The sequence below is a fragment of the Sinocyclocheilus rhinocerous genome, unplaced genomic scaffold (assembly GCF_001515625.1).
Source record: "Sinocyclocheilus rhinocerous isolate Xijiao unplaced genomic scaffold, SAMN03320098_v1.1 scaffold1632, whole genome shotgun sequence".
NCBI lineage: Eukaryota > Metazoa > Chordata > Actinopteri > Cypriniformes > Cyprinidae > Sinocyclocheilus > Sinocyclocheilus rhinocerous.
In genome coordinates, this window is record NW_015670978.1 from 273670 (window position 1) to 294299 (window position 20630).

At 42.7% G+C, this 20630-nt stretch overlaps 1 protein-coding gene across 1 annotated transcript in view; it reads left to right on the plus strand.

Moving 5' to 3' along the window:
- LOC107734414 (78 kDa glucose-regulated protein-like) overlaps nt 1-20630 on the plus strand; it is a 55128-nt gene that overhangs the window by 33167 nt on the left and 1331 nt on the right. Inside the window, exons 6-8 of the mRNA XM_016546366.1 lie at nt 264-654; nt 1044-1281; nt 1386-1553. Of these exons, the coding sequence (XP_016401852.1) occupies nt 264-654; nt 1044-1281; nt 1386-1553 (797 nt within the window). The remainder of the gene's footprint in view (nt 1-263; nt 655-1043; nt 1282-1385; nt 1554-20630) is intronic.

Here is a 20630-nt window from a genome sequence, read left to right on the forward strand (position 1 = left end):
TTATGCCTAAGTCTTTCTTTGGCCTGCGCTCTGGAAGTGATCTGTTAATTCTGCTAACCTTTAATTAAAACTGAAACTAAAACTGAAACTAAACTATATAAAAACTAAATAAAAATGTGTTCACAAAATAAAAACGAAACTAAAACTAACAACAATATTAATGAAATTAATAAAAACTAAACTGAATTGTATAGCAAATTTGAAAATGATATTAAAATAAAACGAATTAAAAAATTAAAAACTATAATAACCTTGCTCCACAGAACCGCTGCCGCCATCGCTTACGGTCTGGACAAGAGGGACGGTGTGAAGAACATCCTGGTGTTTGATCTCGGCGGCGGCACCTTTGACGTTTCCCTGCTGACCATCGATAACGGCGTCTTCGAGGTGGTGGCCACTAATGGAGACACTCACCTCGGCGGCGAAGACTTCGATCAGCGCGTCATGGAGCACTTCATCAAGCTCTACAAAAAGAAGACCGGTAAGGACGTGCGCAAGGACAACCGCGCCGTGCAGAAATTGCGTCGTGAGGTGGAGAAGGCCAAGAGAACACTGTCCACCCAGCATCAGGCCCACATTGAGATCGAGTCCTTTTTCAGGGGTGAAGACTTCTCCGAGACGCTGACCCGCGCCAAGTTTGAGGAGCTCAACATGGTAAGAGAAGCTCTGCTTTACCAACAAATCCTTCAGCAAATCTTCCTGGGCGCCGCAGCAAAAATGGCTGCCCACTGTTCCAGGTGTGATGTTCACGGTGTGTGTACGCACTTGGATGGGTGAAATGCAGAGCTCAAATTCTGAGTAAATGATACCATACTTGGTCTTGTCCTTTCCTTTCCTTTTAAAATGACAAAAAAACTCACAGCAGATTACTAAAACTTTTGAATGAATTAAAATGAAAAATGAAAATCTAAAAATAAAAAAACAAATTCAAAATGTTGAAAAATACTATCATAGTTTATTGAAAATAAAAAAATAACAGTGATTGTGCCTGTATCTGTTCAATGCATGGAAAATAACCAATGTTTTGTTCTTTCTCCTCACAGGACTTGTTCCGCTCCACCATGAAACCAGTGCAGAAGGTTCTGGAAGACGCTGACATGAAGAAGTCTGACATAGACGAGATCGTCCTGGTTGGCGGCTCCACTCGTATTCCCAAGATCCAGCAGCTGGTGGAGGAGTTCTTCAACGGCAAGAAGCCGTCCAAAGGAATCAACCCGGATGAGGCTGTGGCTTACGGAGCCGCCGTCCAGGCTGGAGTTCTGTCAGGAGAAGAGGATACCGGTGAGTCCCTCTACAACCTTTAATGATGGCCACATCTATGGCTGGGCTGTCTAATCACACCAAGTCTCTTATGAGATGCTTACTGGCTGAAATGTGTTGAACAGGTGACCTGGTGCTTCTGGACGTTTGCCCTTTGACCCTGGGCATTGAGACGGTTGGAGGAGTGATGACCAAACTCATTCCCAGGAACACTGGTGTGCCCATCGGTAAATCCCAGATCTTCACCACCACTTCTGACAACCAGCGAACCGTGGCCATCAAAGTTTATGAAGGTGAGCAACATTTTTTTTTTGTCAAAACTGACTCCGTTTACTTCATCTTGTTGGATTACATTTATGACCCCATTTTTATTCAGTTAGTTTATATGAAAAGAGTGTTAATGGTTTTGTTTTTCGATTTTCAAGATTAAAAAACAATTTAAAGAAACTTTTTACATTTTCCCCCCGTATTTTGATACATTTTAAGCCATTTCTCACTTTAGATTGCCAATGTTGCTGGTGTTAAATCACAAACATTCTTTTTATTTAGTTGATTTAAATGAAAAGGTCTTTAATTTTATAGTTTTAGATTTTTTTTTAATTGGAAATATTTAAAAACTTATGATTTTTTTCTTTCAATATTTTGCTTCATTTTAAGCCATTATTTGCTGGAAAATAGCCATCTTAGCTGGCATGGTGTTTGTTACGCACTGCACAGAGACAAAAAGATTGAAGATCCAAACACAGCTTTTAATAAGGGGTAAACATAGTCCAAACAGGCAAAAAGTCCAAAGCACAGACAGGGCAGTCCAAACAACAATATCCAGAGCACAGGCAACAAGGGAAAAGACAAATAATAAAATAAAAAAATGGACACAGGAGCACCGGAAACAAGGGCTTAAAATAGCGCTAACACAAGTAAAACTAAGCAAAGAATCAGTGAAAAACCAGGCTTTAAATAGGGTGAGACTGATGAGGTAATGAGACACAGGTGAATGCAATCAGTGATGAAGAGTTCAGGCAAAGGATTATGAGGAATGTGGTTTGTGAGAGAGTAACAGTCTGCGATGGACTAGGGCACTCCAGCCGGTGATCATAACAGTGTTAAATTACAGACTTGCATGCATTTACATTTATTAACCTTTTTTTTTTTTAGCATTTTAGATGTATTTAATATTTATATTTAATATTTATTTATATTATACTTGTATATATTTTTTATTTATTATTTGTCATAAATCAATTGAGTTTTACACTTTTTACATTTTAATCTATAGTATTATTATTATTATTATTATTATTATAAATCAGTTTTCTTTTTTTTAGACCTGTTTTAATATTTACTTTTTTTAATGAAGATACTTTTAAAGAATTATGATTTTATTTCCCTCACCTTTTTAAGTTTTTGCTTAATTTTAAGCGTTTTGAAATTTTCATTCATCTTTAATGGCACAATTTGTAAGATTTTTGTAATAAAATATCCAAAAACCACTTGCACAGTGTGATATATATTTTATGCAGTTGTGTACATACGTTATCTCAAAAGTTCCCAAGGATTTGTACATTTTAAATAATGGCTCGTCCCTGGTCATTGTTGCCTATCACTGATATCCGCACTATCCTCAGTTTCCGCTTGTAGAAACTATGGCAACACACGTGGACAAAAATGCTGCTGTACATTTAAACTAAATCCATTACAGCTGTCGCGAAAAAAAATGTAAATGGAAAAGTGTTGACTGCAGCATCAAAGTTAGATCTGCTCAGTGTTGCACCATGATTTGTTTTATGCGTTTTTACAGTGTTGTGAATTATAACCAATAATACACGAGTCTGTGGAGCTTATGAATGCAATGCAATGGCCAATCAGAGGCGTTCAGATTAGTCATCACTGAAAAGCCAGAGATTTATGTTCAGTGCACGCGCTCTGACTGAATTCTGCACTATGGACGTTAAAAATTGGACAAAACAGCACAAGGCATGAACACAGCGCGCAAGCAAATTACAGTACTGTGTGCACAGAGACGAAGCTCACACGTAAAATGTAAACCTGAAGAAATGGCAAATTCCAAACTCGAGCACAAAAAATGTGATTGTGTACACACATCAACACGCTGAGAGGACAAATAACAAAACCACGAATCCTGGCAGATCCCACACAAGCAAGTAATATCTGCTCGTGCGCACAGAGCTGAACGCATGCACGGGCTGAACCCATCTTCTGGTGTTTTATGGCGGTTTGGCAAGCCAACGAAAAAGGTGCATTACCGCCACCTACTGATCTGGAGTGTGCGAGTTGAACCCTTCACGTACAGGAAGGTTTGACAGTCAGGGGGCAGGGCCCAAACATATGGTTGCTGTGTTAACAAATGCTATTGGCTACTGGCTAAATCCTGTATTGATTGGCTGCTTGTCTTCGGACTGGCTGATGATTGACCCTCTCCTGACGAGGACGAAGACAGAGAGCGGGATGGGATGATGGCACACAGTAAAGAGGTAAGCTTTTTTCTAAATTCATACTTGTATCATATTAGTGCTAAGATTTTTATAAGACATCTAGATCACTGTATAGGTGCCTCAGTTAAGACAGCAGGAGCGCCAGTAAACGCGATCATCCCTTCCTCTTTACTACTAGTTCTAGCACCAGATATGCCCTGGGTGTGCCTGCCTGGCGGTTACATCATCCGTGTGAGACCACAGTTCAAATCATGGTTTAGCAGAGGTGTCTGCAGTTGATCATTTAAGTTAAACGGTCTAGTAAAGGTTTATTGTTTTGTTTTTGCGTGTTTACTTAAGTTTAAGAAGTTAAAGCATTTGTTGAGCCATATTCGCTAACGTGACCAATAAGACTGTTATGATTTAATACTGATCGATTCTTATGTTTATTTAATAAATAATCTTTATTCATGTGGATAACATACCACATTAAGATATTAAGCCCATAAACTCATTGTAAAGCTTTAAAAATAAGGTTTTTACTTGTAATGTAGGAGTCATGATTACAGAGTTGGATCCAAATGCGGGCTTTATTATAAAACGTGGTCCGAACAGGCAGGGTCAAACACCAGCAAACAATAACATCCAGGGCAAAGAAAAAAAAGAGTAATCCACAAGACAGGCAAAGGTCAGGGCAGGTAGCAAACAATCAAAAACAAGGAAACAGTCCAAGGATCAAAAAACACAAAGGCAAGGCAAGGCAAGGAAACATGGCAACACACGTGGACAAAAATGCTGCTGTACATTTAAACTAAATCCATTACAGCTGTCGCGAAAAAAAATGTAAATGGAAAAGTGTTGACTGCAGCATCAAAGTTAGATCTGCTCAGTGTTGCACCATGATTTGTTTTATGCGTTTTTACAGTGTTGTGAATTATAACCAATAATACACGAGTCTGTGGAGCTTATGAATGCAATGCAATGGCCAATCAGAGGCGTTCAGATTAGTCATCACTGAAAAGCCAGAGATTTATGTTCAGTGCACGCGCTCTGACTGAATTCTGCACTATGGACGTTAAAAATTGGACAAAACAGCACAAGGCATGAACACAGCGCGCAAGCAAATTACAGTACTGTGTGCACAGAGACGAAGCTCACACGTAAAATGTAAACCTGAAGAAATGGCAAATTCCAAACTCGAGCACAAAAAATGTGATTGTGTACACACATCAACACGCTGAGAGGACAAATAACAAAACCACGAATCCTGGCAGATCCCACACAAGCAAGTAATATCTGCTCGTGCGCACAGAGCTGAACGCATGCACGGGCTGAACCCATCTTCTGGTGTTTTATGGCGGTTTGGCAAGCCAACGAAAAAGGTGCATTACCGCCACCTACTGATCTGGAGTGTGCGAGTTGAACCCTTCACGTACAGGAAGGTTTGACAGTCAGGGGGCAGGGCCCAAACATATGGTTGCTGTGTTAACAAATGCTATTGGCTACTGGCTAAATCCTGTATTGATTGGCTGCTTGTCTTCGGACTGGCTGATGATTGACCCTCTCCTGACGAGGACGAAGACAGAGAGCGGGATGGGATGATGGCACACAGTAAAGAGGTAAGCTTTTTTCTAAATTCATACTTGTATCATATTAGTGCTAAGATTTTTATAAGACATCTAGATCACTGTATAGGTGCCTCAGTTAAGACAGCAGGAGCGCCAGTAAACGCGATCATCCCTTCCTCTTTACTACTAGTTCTAGCACCAGATATGCCCTGGGTGTGCCTGCCTGGCGGTTACATCATCCGTGTGAGACCACAGTTCAAATCATGGTTTAGCAGAGGTGTCTGCAGTTGATCATTTAAGTTAAACGGTCTAGTAAAGGTTTATTGTTTTGTTTTTGCGTGTTTACTTAAGTTTAAGAAGTTAAAGCATTTGTTGAGCCATATTCGCTAACGTGACCAATAAGACTGTTATGATTTAATACTGATCGATTCTTATGTTTATTTAATAAATAATCTTTATTCATGTGGATAACATACCACATTAAGATATTAAGCCCATAAACTCATTGTAAAGCTTTAAAAATAAGGTTTTTACTTGTAATGTAGGAGTCATGATTACAGAGTTGGATCCAAATGCGGGCTTTATTATAAAACGTGGTCCGAACAGGCAGGGTCAAACACCAGCAAACAATAACATCCAGGGCAAAGAAAAAAAAGAGTAATCCACAAGACAGGCAAAGGTCAGGGCAGGTAGCAAACAATCAAAAACAAGGAAACAGTCCAAGGATCAAAAAACACAAAGGCAAGGCAAGGCAAGGAAACACAGCAGACAAGAAAACATTACAGGCTAACAATCACCAGCAGCATCTGAGTGTGTGTGTGCAATTCTTATAGTCCTCGCAGAGACAGCTGTGAATTGATAATGAGTTCTGATGAGTCCATGCAAAGGATTATGGGAAGTGGAGTCTGGGGTGAATGGTAAAGGGTATAGGATGGGGTGCCCTCTAGTGGAGCTTGTGGGTACTCCAGCTAGAGATTGTGACGTTAATGATTAGACGTCGTAAATAAATAGAGGTGAATCAAAATATAGTTTTCAATATTTTTTAAGCAGTCTCTTTTGTTTTTGTTTATTGAGGACATGAAAGCTGCTTCTTTCAGCGACAGTGGCCAGTTCCCTGACTATCCTCCGCTGGACCTGTCCTCTGATGCCCAACTCCTTCAGCAGCCTTATAGTGGAACTAGCCACAAAGCCCCTGCAGCCCACTTCCACCAGGTATACTTTCACTGTCCAGCCCCGCTCCTCTCCCTCAGCTGCCAAGTTGGCATATTGCAGCTTCTTCCTTTCAAAAGCCTCGCTAATGGCCTCTTCCCAAGGGATTGTCAGTTCGACTATTATCACAATCCTACCGGAGTTGGACCAGAGAACCAGGTCTGTGCGCAGATTGGTGACTGCAATTTCAAATGGCAGAGTCTGTGGATTAAGTAGACTTGTATTTCCCAGTCCCTGGCCATATTCAGCTGGCCTGCGTCAGGGGACAGGCACTTAGCCTGCTTTTTCTCCCCTTCCTTAACAAAGGACTGACTTTTTGGTAAGGTATTCTTGGCATTTTGGGGGATGGCGTTTGTTGACACTCTCTTGGTCTCTATTGCTTCCGCCAAGCACTTCAGTACTTGATTGTGGCGCCATGTGTACCTTCCCTGTGTCAGACTGGTCTTACAACCCACCAGGATATGTCTGAGGTTTGCCGGGGCTTCACACAGGTGGAAGGCTGGGTCTTGTCCACACCATACCTGCAAGTTTGTTGGAGAGGGCAGCACATCATATGTGGCTCTCACGATAAAACTTAACCTGTTGGTTTCCATGCTCCACAGCTCACGCCAAGTGATTTTACGCCGTTCTATACCCTCCCACCGCCTTGTTGGGCTTGGGAGACTGCTCTAGCACATCTAGTTGCTTCCTCTTGACGGCGTACCTCCTCCACCACCAGGTGTTAAGCGTCATCTCCAGCCTCTTTTGGTGCACTTGTACTCCTCCACAAGGCTTGAAATAGGAAGAGAGAGAGCTCCATTGCCAGTACAGCCCAATGCTGCTAAGGCATCTTGGTAGCCCAATCCATTTCCTCAATTGTGTAATCACCAGTCTCTCCAGGTGCTTGGCGTAAGATAAAGTGAGCTTGTATATGGAAATTGGCCACAAAAGCCGTGGCAACAAACCAAATTGAAAGCACCACAACTTCAACTTTCCCGGAAGAGCTGTACCATTGATTCTCTTGAGTCTACTGACTGTCTCTTGCCTGAGTTGTTCCACCTGTTTTGAGTCTTTAAGGTCTGCGGTGTACCAACGTCCAAGGCTTTTGATGGGCTTTGCCATGTTAGATGTTATTATTACCAAATAGGTGTTATTATTCCCAACCCAAGTCCCCCTCTACCATATTGGACTTGCCCCACAATATCCCAGTGTCTGAGGGCTGCCTTTGCATCAGCAACTGCTGTAACTGGATTCCATTTCCTCCCTGTCGCCAATGTTGGAGCAGCATCTCTTACGCAGGGATCGCGGGATTCTTTAAGCATCATCTCCAGCCTCGTTTTGGCGCATTTGTACTCCTCCACAAGGCTTGAAATAGGAAGAGAGAGAGCTCCATTGCCAGTACAGCCCAATGCTGCTAAGGCATCTTGGTAGCCCAATCCATTTCCTCAATTGTGTAATCACCAGTCTCTCCAGGTGCTTGGCGTAAGATAAAGTGAGCTTGTATATGGAAATTGGCCACAAAAGCCGTGGCAACAAACCAAATTGAAAGCACCACAACTTCAACTTTCCCGGAAGAGCTGTACCATTGATTCTCTTGAGTCTACTGACTGTCTCTTGCCTGAGTTGTTCCACCTGTTTTGAGTCTTTAAGGTCTGCGGTGTACCAACGTCCAAGGCTTTTGATGGGCTTCTCCATGACCGTTGGTATGGGCTCTCCTGTTATACAGAACCTGTCATTAGTAAGTCGGCCTTTGACAATGGAGATGCTGCGAGATTTTCCGTGTTTAATCTCCATCTGATGTTTTCCTGGAGCTTATCCAGCAGCCGCTTAGTACATGCTTTAGTCATTGTGATGGTAGTCCTATCATCCATGTATGCCCTGATTGGAGGGAGCCGCAACAATTTTTCAAACGTTCCCCTCCAACCACCCAACGGGATGCCCGAATTATGATATCCATTGCCATAGTGAATGCCAGTGGACAAATGGTACAACCTGCCATTATGCCAACCTTCAGCTGCTGCCAGGTGGTGGTACTGTCCTGTATGGTAATACAGACCTGAAGATCCCGAAATTAGGCTTTAATCAACTTTATCTGTTCTGGAACATGGAAGAAATCGAATGCAGCTTATGTGGCACTGTCCCAAAGGCATTGGCAAGATCTAAGAACACCACATGTAGGTCTTGCTTCTCCTTTTTGGCCATTTGCAAATGGTGCTAAATCATGTTAGCATGTTCCAAACATCCTGAGAAACCCCCTATGCCTGCCTTTTGCACTGACATGTCGACAAAGTTGTTGTTCTTCAAGAACGCTGACAGTCTCTGCGCCACAACGCTGAAGAAAATCTTACCTTCCACATTCAGGAGGCTAATTTGACGAAACTGGTCAATAGTTGACTAATTTTTATCCTTGGAGATCAAAATCCCTCCAGCCCTTCTCCAGGCTTTTGGTATCACCTGCTTTTTCCATGCCACTATTATTAATCTCAAAAGGTACCTCAAAACTCCTGGAGCATTCTTGTAGAGCTTACTCTACTACGATACTATTAGAGATAAAATTGTAACCATGCAGCCGTCAGCTATAGTATCACATCAGATAGCTTGCTATAGATCGCCTGAGGAACAATTCCACTCATTCTCTACTATAGGAGAGGAAGAATTGTATAAACTTGTTAAATCATCTAAACCAACAACATGTATGTTAGACCCTATTCCATCTAAGCTCCTAAAAGAGGTGCTTCCAGAAGTCATAGATCCTCTTCTGACTATTATTAAGCATAGACCACAGCATTTGCATAGACTAGAAAACTTTGTTGGCATTATGGAAGTGCATTAGCATGGTTCAAATCGTACTTATCTGACCGCCATCAATTCGTAGCTGTGAATGAAGAGGTATCATATCGATCACAAGTGCAGTATGGAGTACCTCAAGGCTCAGTACTAGGGCCATTACTCTTCACGCTTTACATGTTACCCTTGGAAGATATAATCAGGAAACACGGTGTTAGCTTTCACTGTTATACTGATGATACTCAGCTCTATATTTCTTCACAGCCTGGCGAAACATACCAATTTGAAAAACCAACGGAATGCATAGTCGATATAAAAAACTGGATGAAGAGTAATTGCTTGCTGCTAAATTCTGAAAAAAACAGAGTTGTTAATTATCGGACCTAAAACCTCTGCATGTAATAACCTAGAACACTCCCTAAGACTTGATGGCTGCTCTGTCAATTCTTCGTCATCAGTTAATTGTTAAAAGCGCTATATAAATAAAGGTGACTTGACTTGACTAGAGCTTGTACGGAATACCGTTGGGTCCAGGGGCTGATGCTGATCTTGCCCGCTTTACCGCACTCTCAACTTCGCTCGATTTAGGGGGCCTTATGTCCATCTGGTGCTCCGGCAGTTGAAGTTTGTCAATCAAGTTTGTCAAGTTTGTCTTGTTGTCTCCTGGACTTCGGCTGGCCTCCCAGCTCCTTCTGTGACCTCGGCCTCTTGTTTTTCACTCCAAACCTTTGTGCACTATAGGTGTAGATAATATCCCCCATCTTCTCAAGTTTCCTTTCTACATCTCCTTTCAGGCCTTCGGATCTGTGTCAATGGTTGCCCACTCATTGTGGCAGGATTTAGGCCAAATATCAGAAGTCTCCTTCCATCCATTTCCTTTCTACTGCTGGCTGTGGCTGGGTGGCTTCTGGGTTAATCAGTGGGGGTAATTTTGTGCCTAGTTGGGCTTTGTCTGGGGTTCTGATACCCTGTGGACTGTAGTGTTTGTCCCGCGCACTGGGCTTCACCCGACTGATTTGCCCTACCTCTAAGGAAGTATTGGTCAATGCGAGGCCCCTCACTAAGCTCTCTCAGGCACTTCTTTCTGCCTTGATAGATTCATTGATGGTCTCCAAGACCTCATCAGGACAGACGAAGAGTTCATAAGTGGACACCCCTGTCTTAACGGAGGCTGAAGCGAACACCCCTGCCACCTCTGGATGTTCTGCAGCGGATGCCGCCACCTCTGGAGGTTCTGCAGCAGTAATAACAGGAGCTTCAACAAACACAGTTCAGAGACGGCCCTTACAGCCATAACAGAGACATCTGGAAACAGGGAAAGTTCCAAAATAGTGTCTGTGGTGGGATCAGAAGTGACTGGAACCACAGCGAGGTCAGGGAAGAGTACCGCTGCTGTCTCGGGAGGAGCTGGAACGGACATTACTGCTGTGGAAGGTTCTGCAACGGAAGTTGCCACCTTAGGGGAAACTGGAACGGACTCGGGTACTGGAGCAGACTCTGGAGAAGGCTCGGAAATGGATTCTGGAACTAGAGCAGGCTCGGGAATGAATTCAAGTACTGGAGCAGGCTCTGGGACTGGAGTGGGCTCTGGGACTGGAGCTGGCTCGGGAGTGGATTCGAGTACTGGAGTAGGCTCTGGGATTGGAGTGTGATCTGGGACTAGAGTGGACTCGGGAACAGATTTGGGGACTAGAGTGGGCGCCACCACCACCTCGGAAGGTTCTGCAGTGGAAGCCGCAACCTCTGGGGAAACTATGGTGGTGTGTGCGGCCCAAACACACAGAATGGCTGGAGCCATAACTGGTAGGACAGAGAATACATTGTCTATCTCAGAGACTGAAGGTGCTGTACCAGGGGAACTGGGGTGAGTAGCATCCGGCAGGCTTGAGAGAGCGTTGAAACTGTCGCTTGAGAGCGTAGAAAGTGTCGCTTGAAAACACTGAGTCAATGTGGCTCAGGAGCAGAGAGTCGGCGTGGCTCGGGAGCGTAGATTCTGCATGGCTCGTGAGCATAGAGTTCGTGGGGTAATCCACAGCTCGGACAGACACCAGCGGTAGATCCTCCACACTGGATAACAGTCTTGGGAGCCTTGTGACTGACAGGATTGTGGTGGAGGGCTTAGGCACAATAGCCACGACAGGACGTGGCTCGGGAGTGGCAGCTGTGACGGGAAGAGTCTCTGGAACGGCGGCCATGATGGGACGAGACCCTGGAATGGCGGCCATGACGGGACTAGACTCTGGAACGACGGCCATGATGGAACGAGACGCTGGAATGGCAGCCATTTTGACAACAGGTTCTGGGTTGGCAGCCATTTTGTGATATGTTGCGTCATTTTGTGGTAAGTCTCTGCCTCTCCCACAGTGAAAGGAGAACCACATAGTGACAGTGCATAATCCATAATGTCTCTTAATGTACAATTGAATTTCCCTTCAGGTAACCATGATTTCACTAACTTATTGATTCCAAAACGAAAAATGTCTTTTAACATGATTTCATCGACTGGCACATGATAGGACAACTCACAGAACTGGTGAACATATTCCTCAATTGACAGGTCCTTTTGCTGATGGTGCATTAGCTGGTCGAATGAGTCCATGATTGGCCTGGAATGCTCAAAAAGCTGCTGGATCCGGGTATGGCTGGTGATTCAGTAATGTAGGAGTCGTGATGACGGAGTTGGATCTAAATGTGGGCTTTATTATAAAATGTGGTCCGAACAGGCAGGGTCAAACACCAGCAAACAATAACATCCAGGGCAAAGACCAAAGAGTAATTCACAAGACAGGGCAGGCATCAAACAATCAAAAACAAGGAAACAGTCTAAGGATCAAAAAGCACAAAGGCAAGGCAAGGAAACACTGAAGACAAGAAAACATTACAGGCTAACAATCTCCAGCAGCATCTGAATGTGTGTGTGCAATTCTTATAGTCCTCCTAAAAGAGACAGCTGTGAATTGATAATGAGTTCTGATGAGTCCATGCAAAGGATTATGGGAAGTGGTGTCCGGGGTGAATGGTAAAGGGTATAGGATGGGGTGCCCTCTAGTGGAGCTCGTGGGTACTCCAGCTAGAGATTGTAACGTTAATGATTAGACGTCGTAAATAAATAGAGGTGAATCAAAATATAGTTTTCAATATTTTTTAAGCAGTCTCTTTTGATTTTGTTTATTGAGGACATGAAAGAGCGATGACACTCATTCAGCCAATGATTTACAGTGCACAGCATAAATGAGTACACCCCCTTTGAAACTTAACAAATTCAGCAATTACTCTTTGCTTAGAAGACATGTTATGGTTTTTTAGAGATATAATATTCCAGCAAGTCTGCTTGATCAGTTACCAAAGAAGAATGTTAAAATTATTCGAGAAAATAAAATTTTCTTATCAAAGTGATAAAATGTTGTGTTGCAAAAATGAGTACACCCTCCTGAAAGTTACTAAATAAAACTAAAAAATATATATAATAAATTCTGGTGTAAGGTTAAGGCAAGTATTGATCAACAGGTAAGTATGTTGAACCAAAACTGTTAAAGGTAAGTAATTTATTGATAATTAAGTGTTATATGGCCCACTGAATAATACTCAAACTTAATGAAACCAAATACCTAGAAACCATATATTTACATTTTTACTATGGTAACCATATGTGTGGTTTTAACTGTGGTTATCATGATCTAAATGTATGCTACTATGGAAGACCAATGGTTAATTTTAATACAACAGAATAATTACACTTAACCATATAAAAATGAAGTTGTTACATTTTTTTTTTTTACAGATGTTACTGTTTTTGATGATGAATATAAATTTACATCTGCATCCTTATTCAAGGTACTACTAGCTGCTGTCAAATGTGCATAAGAGACCAAAAAAAAGTAGTATTATTAATATTGCAGCCTGCACTGCAAACATTACTGAAGATTCGTGTCATCAAAGTCAGGAACACAAACCTGTCTCATGATTTGAAACAATAATCACTAATTAGAACATGCAGAAACAAAGAAATTAAATTTTCTATGCTGACAACAATGAAACCACTTGAGAGAGAACTGTCAGGAGATTTATTTCTTAATGAGTGCTGAAGGTGTGAGGGAGTTGTACTTTATCAACGCTGTCATAAATTCACACTACTGTGTGATGTAATACAAAAACCTGAAACTGAAGATGCTACCCTCTTCTCATTCCCTGCATTGTTGTGCTTTTTTTTTTTTACATGACAATGAAGATATTCATTCTCCTGAGGTGAAAATCCTTCAGTGGACATGTATTTCACTCAATCTTAACACTCTTGAGCTGCTGTGAGAGATTCTGTAGAGGCGAGCTGAGCAACACTCCCCATTAAAGACCAGGGCATTTAAGGAGGTCGTCCTCCAGGAGTTAAACAGCACAGATGTGAAAATTTGTCATGAACTTGTACACTCTGTGCCAAGAAGTGTCAAGAAGTGTACTTAGAGTTATGGAGGACATATTAAGTTCTAAAATATTACACTTGGTTGAATTAAATCTTTAAAAAAAGCAGATACTTTTTATTTCAGAATTGTGAGGCTGAGATGACCCGTTACCCTGCTATTCCTACTTAATCCCCTACCACAAGTATGAGGTAATATTAATTTAGAAGTTTAATTTGGACTCCGAGGAAGACCGCTAGGGTTCAGGCTGCGATTTGGGACAGGGCCACATGGACGCAGTGTCCGCTAAAGCTAAAATGATGAATGGGACACCCTGCGGTCTCGTGGACTTAATGGACACGTGCACGCAGCGGCCGCAAGACTGCAAGACCGCACTTGGGACAGGGCCTGAAAAGCAATTTTTGAAGCCTAAAGTGGGCGAAGTCAGCTGTCGCCATCTTGGCAGCGTGTCACTCCCGGATAATCGAAAATGGGCAAAGAGGTGGGACGTGGGTGGAGCTTAGGTGACTGATTGCTGAAACCACGCCCACCTTCCTCGACGGTAGTGACAGCAGCAGCAATCCACCTGTCACTCAAGTGTCCACTCCCTTAATTATGCAGGAAATTATGGCTTAATATAATTTAAACAGATGAGTTATAAAAAAAATTCACCCCCCTCACAGTTGTCATGAAGGGTAAATTTAGCTATATAGACCAAAACCACTTTTTGTACCAGGCTGTAAACATTTTTTTCTGCTGTAAAGTTGGGCATTTTAACATGGGGGGTCTATGTGTTCATGTGGTTGCGTTGTTTTTTCTAACTTTTAACATTATACTACTCGCAAATTCTCTCATCATAAACAACAAAGTGCAGATGTACGAATGATGCAAGTAAGAGATTCATTCATCAAACAATGTATAGACCGCTTTACTGTTTATAAGGGGAGTTTTTTGAGAACTTGCACTAGACAAGTCAGTCATAATGTTCTTTGACAATGATAATGTTCTTTGCTCGCTAAAACCTAAAACCATCAAATTAGCTGTTAAGCCTCTCATTAAAAAAACACAACTTAATCCTAGAGAATTAGTTAATATAGACTGATCTCAAATCTCCCTTTTCTGTCAAAAAACAAAAAAACTAGAAAAGGCAGTATCCTCTCAGCTATGTTCCTTCTTAGACAGAAATGGTATCTGTGAGGATTTCCAGTCAGGATTTAGACTGCATCATAGTACTGAGACTGCTCTCATCAGAGTTACAAATGACCTGCTCTTATCACCCGATCGTGGTTGTATTTCTCTATTAGTGCTACTGGATCTTAGCGCTGTGTTTGACACAATTGACCACAACATTCTTTAGAGTAGACTACAAAATTATGTTGGCATTAGTGGAATTGCATTGTCATGGTTCAGATCTTACTTATCTGACCATCATCAATTCATAGCAGTGAATGACTAGGTATCATATCGATCACAAGTATAGTATGGAGTACCACAAGGCTCAATACTAGGACCGTTGCTTTTCACGCTTTACATGTTACCCTTGGGAGATATCATCAGGAAACATTGTGTTAGCTTTTACTGTTACGATGATGATAATCAGCTCCATATTTCTTTGCGGCCCGATAAAAAATACCAATTCACAAAACTAACAGAATGCCTAGTTGATATAAAAAAAACTAGATGACTAGTAATTTCCTACTGCTAAATTCCGAAAAAACAGAGGTTTTAATTATTGGACCAAAAACCTCTGCATGTAATAACCTAGAACACTGTATAACACTTGATGGCTGCTCTGTTAATTCTTCGTCATCAGTTAGGAAGTACGACCATATTAGCCCGGTTCAACTCTGCACTGGCTCCCTATTGAACATTGAATACATTTTAAAATCTTGCTAATTACTTATAAATCCCTGAATGGTTTAGCTCCTCTATACTTGAGTGAGCTCATATCACATTATAGTCCTTCATGTCCGCTGTGATCTCAAAACTCTGGCCTAGAATATCAAAATCAACTGCGGGCGGCAGATCATTTTCCTGCTTTGCGCCCAAACTCTAGAACAATCTACCTAGCGTTGTTCGGGAGGCAGACACACTCTGTCAGTTTAAATCTAGATTAAAGGCCCATCTCTTTAATTTGGCATACACATAACACACTGTTGCATTTCTATAATTCAAATCCGTTAAAGGATTGTTAGGCTGCATTAATTCAATTCAATCCCTTTTTGGTCTTAGGTCTCGGGCAAGTTGTAACCGCTGCCGTCTTATTAATTTGGGGACGCACCTGCCCGTGACCCAAGTGGAAGCCCAGATACCTGACCTCCACACGCCCAACCGCACACTTCTTCGGGTTGGCCGTGAGTCCGGCCACTCTCAGCACTCTCAGAACAGTCCTCACATGCTCCAAATGACGCTGTCAGTCATTGCTATAGATGACGATGTCATCTAAATAGGCAGCAGCATATGCAGAATGTGGCCGAAGAATACGGTCCATGAGACGCTGAAAAGTGGCCGGCGCCCCGAACAACCCGAACAGAAGCGTAACAAATTGGTGTAATCCAAACAGCGTTGTGAAGGCTGTTTTTTCCTTAGATACCGGCGACAAGGGGATCTGCCAATATCCTTTTGTTAAACCCAGTGTCGAATAAAAACAAGCTGTGCCCAGCCGGTCCAGCAATTCGTCAATCCGCGGCATTGGATACGCATCGAATTTCGACACAGCATTTACTTTGCGGTAATCCACACAGAACCGAACAGAGCCGTCCATTTTAGGAAACAAAACTATTGGGGTCGCCCAATCACTGTTGGATTCTTCTATTACCCCCATTTCGAGCATTGCCTCTAACTCGGTGTGAACCACTTTTTTCTTGTGTTCCAGCAAACGATGCGGCCGACTACGCACTACTACGCCTGGCTCGGTCTCAATATGGTGCTGAATGAGATTCGTTCGACCAGGTAGGGGCGAGAACACATCGGCAAACTCTGCCTGCAACTTGGCCACATCAGTGAGCTGGGAAGGGCGAGAGATGATCCCCTCCCGGGGCCAGAGCGAGAGATTGAGATTTAGTGCTCACCTCTGGCCCGAGATCATCTTCTCCACTCACTACCGTCGCCAGCATCACTGACTCCGCCTCGCTCCATTTTTTCAGGAGGTTGAGGTGGTAAATTTGACGTGCCCCGCTCCTATCTGTGCGAACCACCTCATAATCGAGATCTCCCACTTGCCGTGTGACCTCAAACGGTCCTTGCCACTTTGCAAGTAATTTAGAACTCGAAGTTGGGAGTAATACAAGTACTTTCTCTCCCGGTGCAAATTTTCGTAAGCGGGTTCCCCTGTTGTACAGCCGGCTTTGTTTGTCCTGGGCCTGTAACAAATTCTCCATAGATAGCCGCCCCAAAGTGTGGAGTTTTGTTCTCAGGTCCATTACATATTGAATTTCATTCTTACTTTGAGAAGGTCCGTCCTCCCAAGTTTCTTTCAGGACGTCTAAAACCCCCCGGGGCTGACGTCCATAAAGAAGCTCGAAGGGGGAAAACCCCGTGGAGGCTTGCGGGACCTCCCGCACAGCAAACAGGAAGGGTTCCAACCATTTATCCCAATTTTTGGCGTTCTCGTGAACGAACTTCCGAATCATGGTTTTCAAAGTGCGATTAAATCGTTCCACCAGCCCGTCCGTTTGTGAGTGATAGATACTGGTGCGAATCGACTTAATGCCCAATAATTCGTACAGTTCGCGTAATGTACGTGACATAAACGCCGTGCCTTGGTCAGTGAGGATCTCTTTCAGGATTCCCGCTCGGGAGATTAATTGAAACAGTGCGTCCGCAACACTCTTGGCGGAGATGCTATGGAGCGCCACTGCCTCAGGATATCGTGTTGCATAGTCTACCAGCACTAATGCAAAACGATGCCCTCTTGCGGATCGCTCTAATGGCCCGATGAGGTCCATCCCAATTCTTTCGAAGGGGACCTGCATTAACGGTAGAGGGCGCAATGGCGCTTTTGGGGAGGCCGGTGGATTTACCAGCTGACATTCACGACAAGACGCGCACCACCTGCGCACGTTCTCGTGAATGCCCGGCCAAAAGAAACGGGCCATGAGACGATTTAGTGTTGTTGTTTGACCTAAATGTCCAGCCATGGGATTACAATGAGCCGCCTGGAAAAGCATTTCCCGACGGCTTTTTGATACTAAAAGCTGTGTTGTATCTTCCTTTGTCTGAGCGTCTTGGGTTACTCGATACAACCGGTCTTTTATAATCGCAAAATATGGATAGGAAAGCGGACGAGCAGGTTGGAGAGGTTGACTGTCGATATAACGGACCTGTTCAAAAGCATGTTTCAATGACTCGTCCTGAGACTGTTCCAGAGGAAAATCATCGCGTCCTGAGAGGATCAGCCTCTCGATTTCACTCCGTTCCCCTGGTACAGATCTCAGTGGCCCCAGTTCAGCCTCTCCCACCTGCACGAGCGCCCCCCTTCCCTGCTTTTTCTTTTCCCAAGAGACATCCGCACAATTTCACTCTGTTCCCCTGGTACAGATCTCAGTGGTCCCAGTTCAGCCTCGCCCACCTGCACGAGCGCGCCCCTTCCCTGTTTTTTCTTTTCCCAAGAGACATCCGCACACAAGCATCCCAATAATTCCTTAAAAGCAGGCCAATTCGTACCCAGAATTAGCGGATGTCGGAGGTGCGGGTTAACTGCGACCTCCACACTATGACTCTCCACCAGGTCGCGGATCTGCTTCTCCATGGCCTCCAGCTCCAGCTCCAGCTTTGGAACGTGTCCTCACCTGCACTCAAAGGTAGACACACATCCGCCATTAAAGCAAGTAACAGTGAGTAAAACAATGGTAATGTGTGTGAATAGAGTATTAGCAATGTAAGCGAGATTAGCGGCAACCACGCTGGCGATGCTAACGGGCTACATGCTAATAGCGGACTCGGGAAATCAAAATAGAAATGGTTATAACAAGGCGCTCTGATTGTTTTTGTTGTAGAATACGATAGGGGATATATTCACACGTTATAGAAACGAAAATGATTGTGTATAAAATTTATTTTAAGATAAAAATAGACAAAGAATTAACTTGACAGAGCTCAAACTCAAAACACACGGCAGCAACAAACAGGAAGTGAGTGTATGCAGACCTTAATTAGGTCAACCGGAACCGGGAACACTTCCCATAACACCTGACGTGCTCGCTACTTCGTAAGAAGAACGGCATCTACGCTAATATTAGTGTCTTTCATTCTTATTCCGAGATCACCGTAGCCATACGGATCCAGTCTGTATCCAGTCCAGATGGTGGATCAGCACCTAGAAACGACCTCTACAGCCCTAAATGTCAGCGGAAACCATGTCAACTAAACCCTAGAGACAGATCCCCTGTGAAGTCCTCATCACCTCAATGACCGTCTGCACAAGACCACGAGAACCAGATGAGTCCTCTGCAACTGTGTTGCAGCCTGTAATTAAACCACACCATGCTGGTTTCGTCTGGCCAGAGGAGAACTGGCCCCCCGACTAAGCCTGGTTTCTCCCAAGGTTTTTTCTCCATTTCTGTTACCTATGGAGTTTTGGTTTCTTGCCACTGTCGCCTTTGGCTTGCTAATTGGGGACGCTTGACTGATTGCACAGACACTATTGGAAGAGAGCTGAACTGGATGATGACATCACTGAATCATCAATGAACTGACTTTAGCTGGAAAAATGACTTTGTTGTTGTCCTCTTGCATTATTGAAAAACTATTTTCCTGTTTGACACTGTAAAGCTGATTTGACACAATCAGTATTGTACAATCAGTAAAGCGCTAAATAAATAAAGGCGACTTGACTTTCTCTGTAGAATTTATTCGCTGTTTGAAGGTATGGTCATAAAAAATGAATTTATTACCTCTTCCGTGAACATGATTCATGAATTCCATACATCCAGAGCTGTTGAGAAACAGAGTTGCGACATGCTTTGATTTCAATGTGGTTCATGTAGCTCTCAATAGCTCCAAACAACTCCGCGCTGTCACTATGTTTGAATGGGTTTAAGCAGATAGACAGCAGCTTCACTATATTTGCAGCAATTTCTAGTAATTATTAACACCTAATGTGCCTTGATTGTGCATTGATAACTACGCTGACTTCGCTTTACAATAGCATTTTATTCTGGGGAGTGATAAAGAGTCAGCATTAATATGTTCATACTGCTTGTCAGTCAAATGTGACCTTAATGATTAAATTGCATTTACAATTATGATCCATGAATGACCATTTAAAACAATTTCTTATATGCTTATTATTTATATTACAATTGGTGTAGTATTTAGGGTTAAAATAGAAACGTTTTTAAATTCAAGTGCAAAGAGGCAAATTAAAGGCGTCTGGTGGCCAGAAATATTTTCAGATGTAATGCTATGGTTTAACCACTAGATTCCGGAATGGCTCTTTAATGAATATAGCCTACATGTATTTAGCTCTACTGTAGTTGCTCAAGTGTTTTGCTGGTCATAATTGCTTGCTTTTTTTTAGGTTTTGCATTTGAATGTATATTTAGACATGATCAAAAACTCTATTTTTATAAGTTTCTATTTTTTTTTAATGTTAAATTTAAGAAGGTTGAATTTACTCACATCCCAGTGTTATTTTATGATATCATTCAGCAAAACTCGTTATTGCATTCCTTGAATGAGCAGTCTTCATTGAAACTCATTCAACCTCCTACAGAGAGAGAAATATTGCAGAAAGACTAAAAACTTAAAAATATGAGAATTGGCATCTGGTTATGGTCATTAAGGTGTTTCTTACTTTATCTAACTGCAATTATAGTATAACTGTCTATTATCTAACGAGAAACATTAACTATAATGCGCTTCATAAAATACCACTACTGTCCAGATTTCCAATAGGTCAATTAATGCGTTAAAATGTCAAAAAAAATGCAGTAATTTCTTCAATGAATGCGAAATGAATGTGCTTCAATGCTGCAACTACTGGCTGCTCCATGACACGTTTT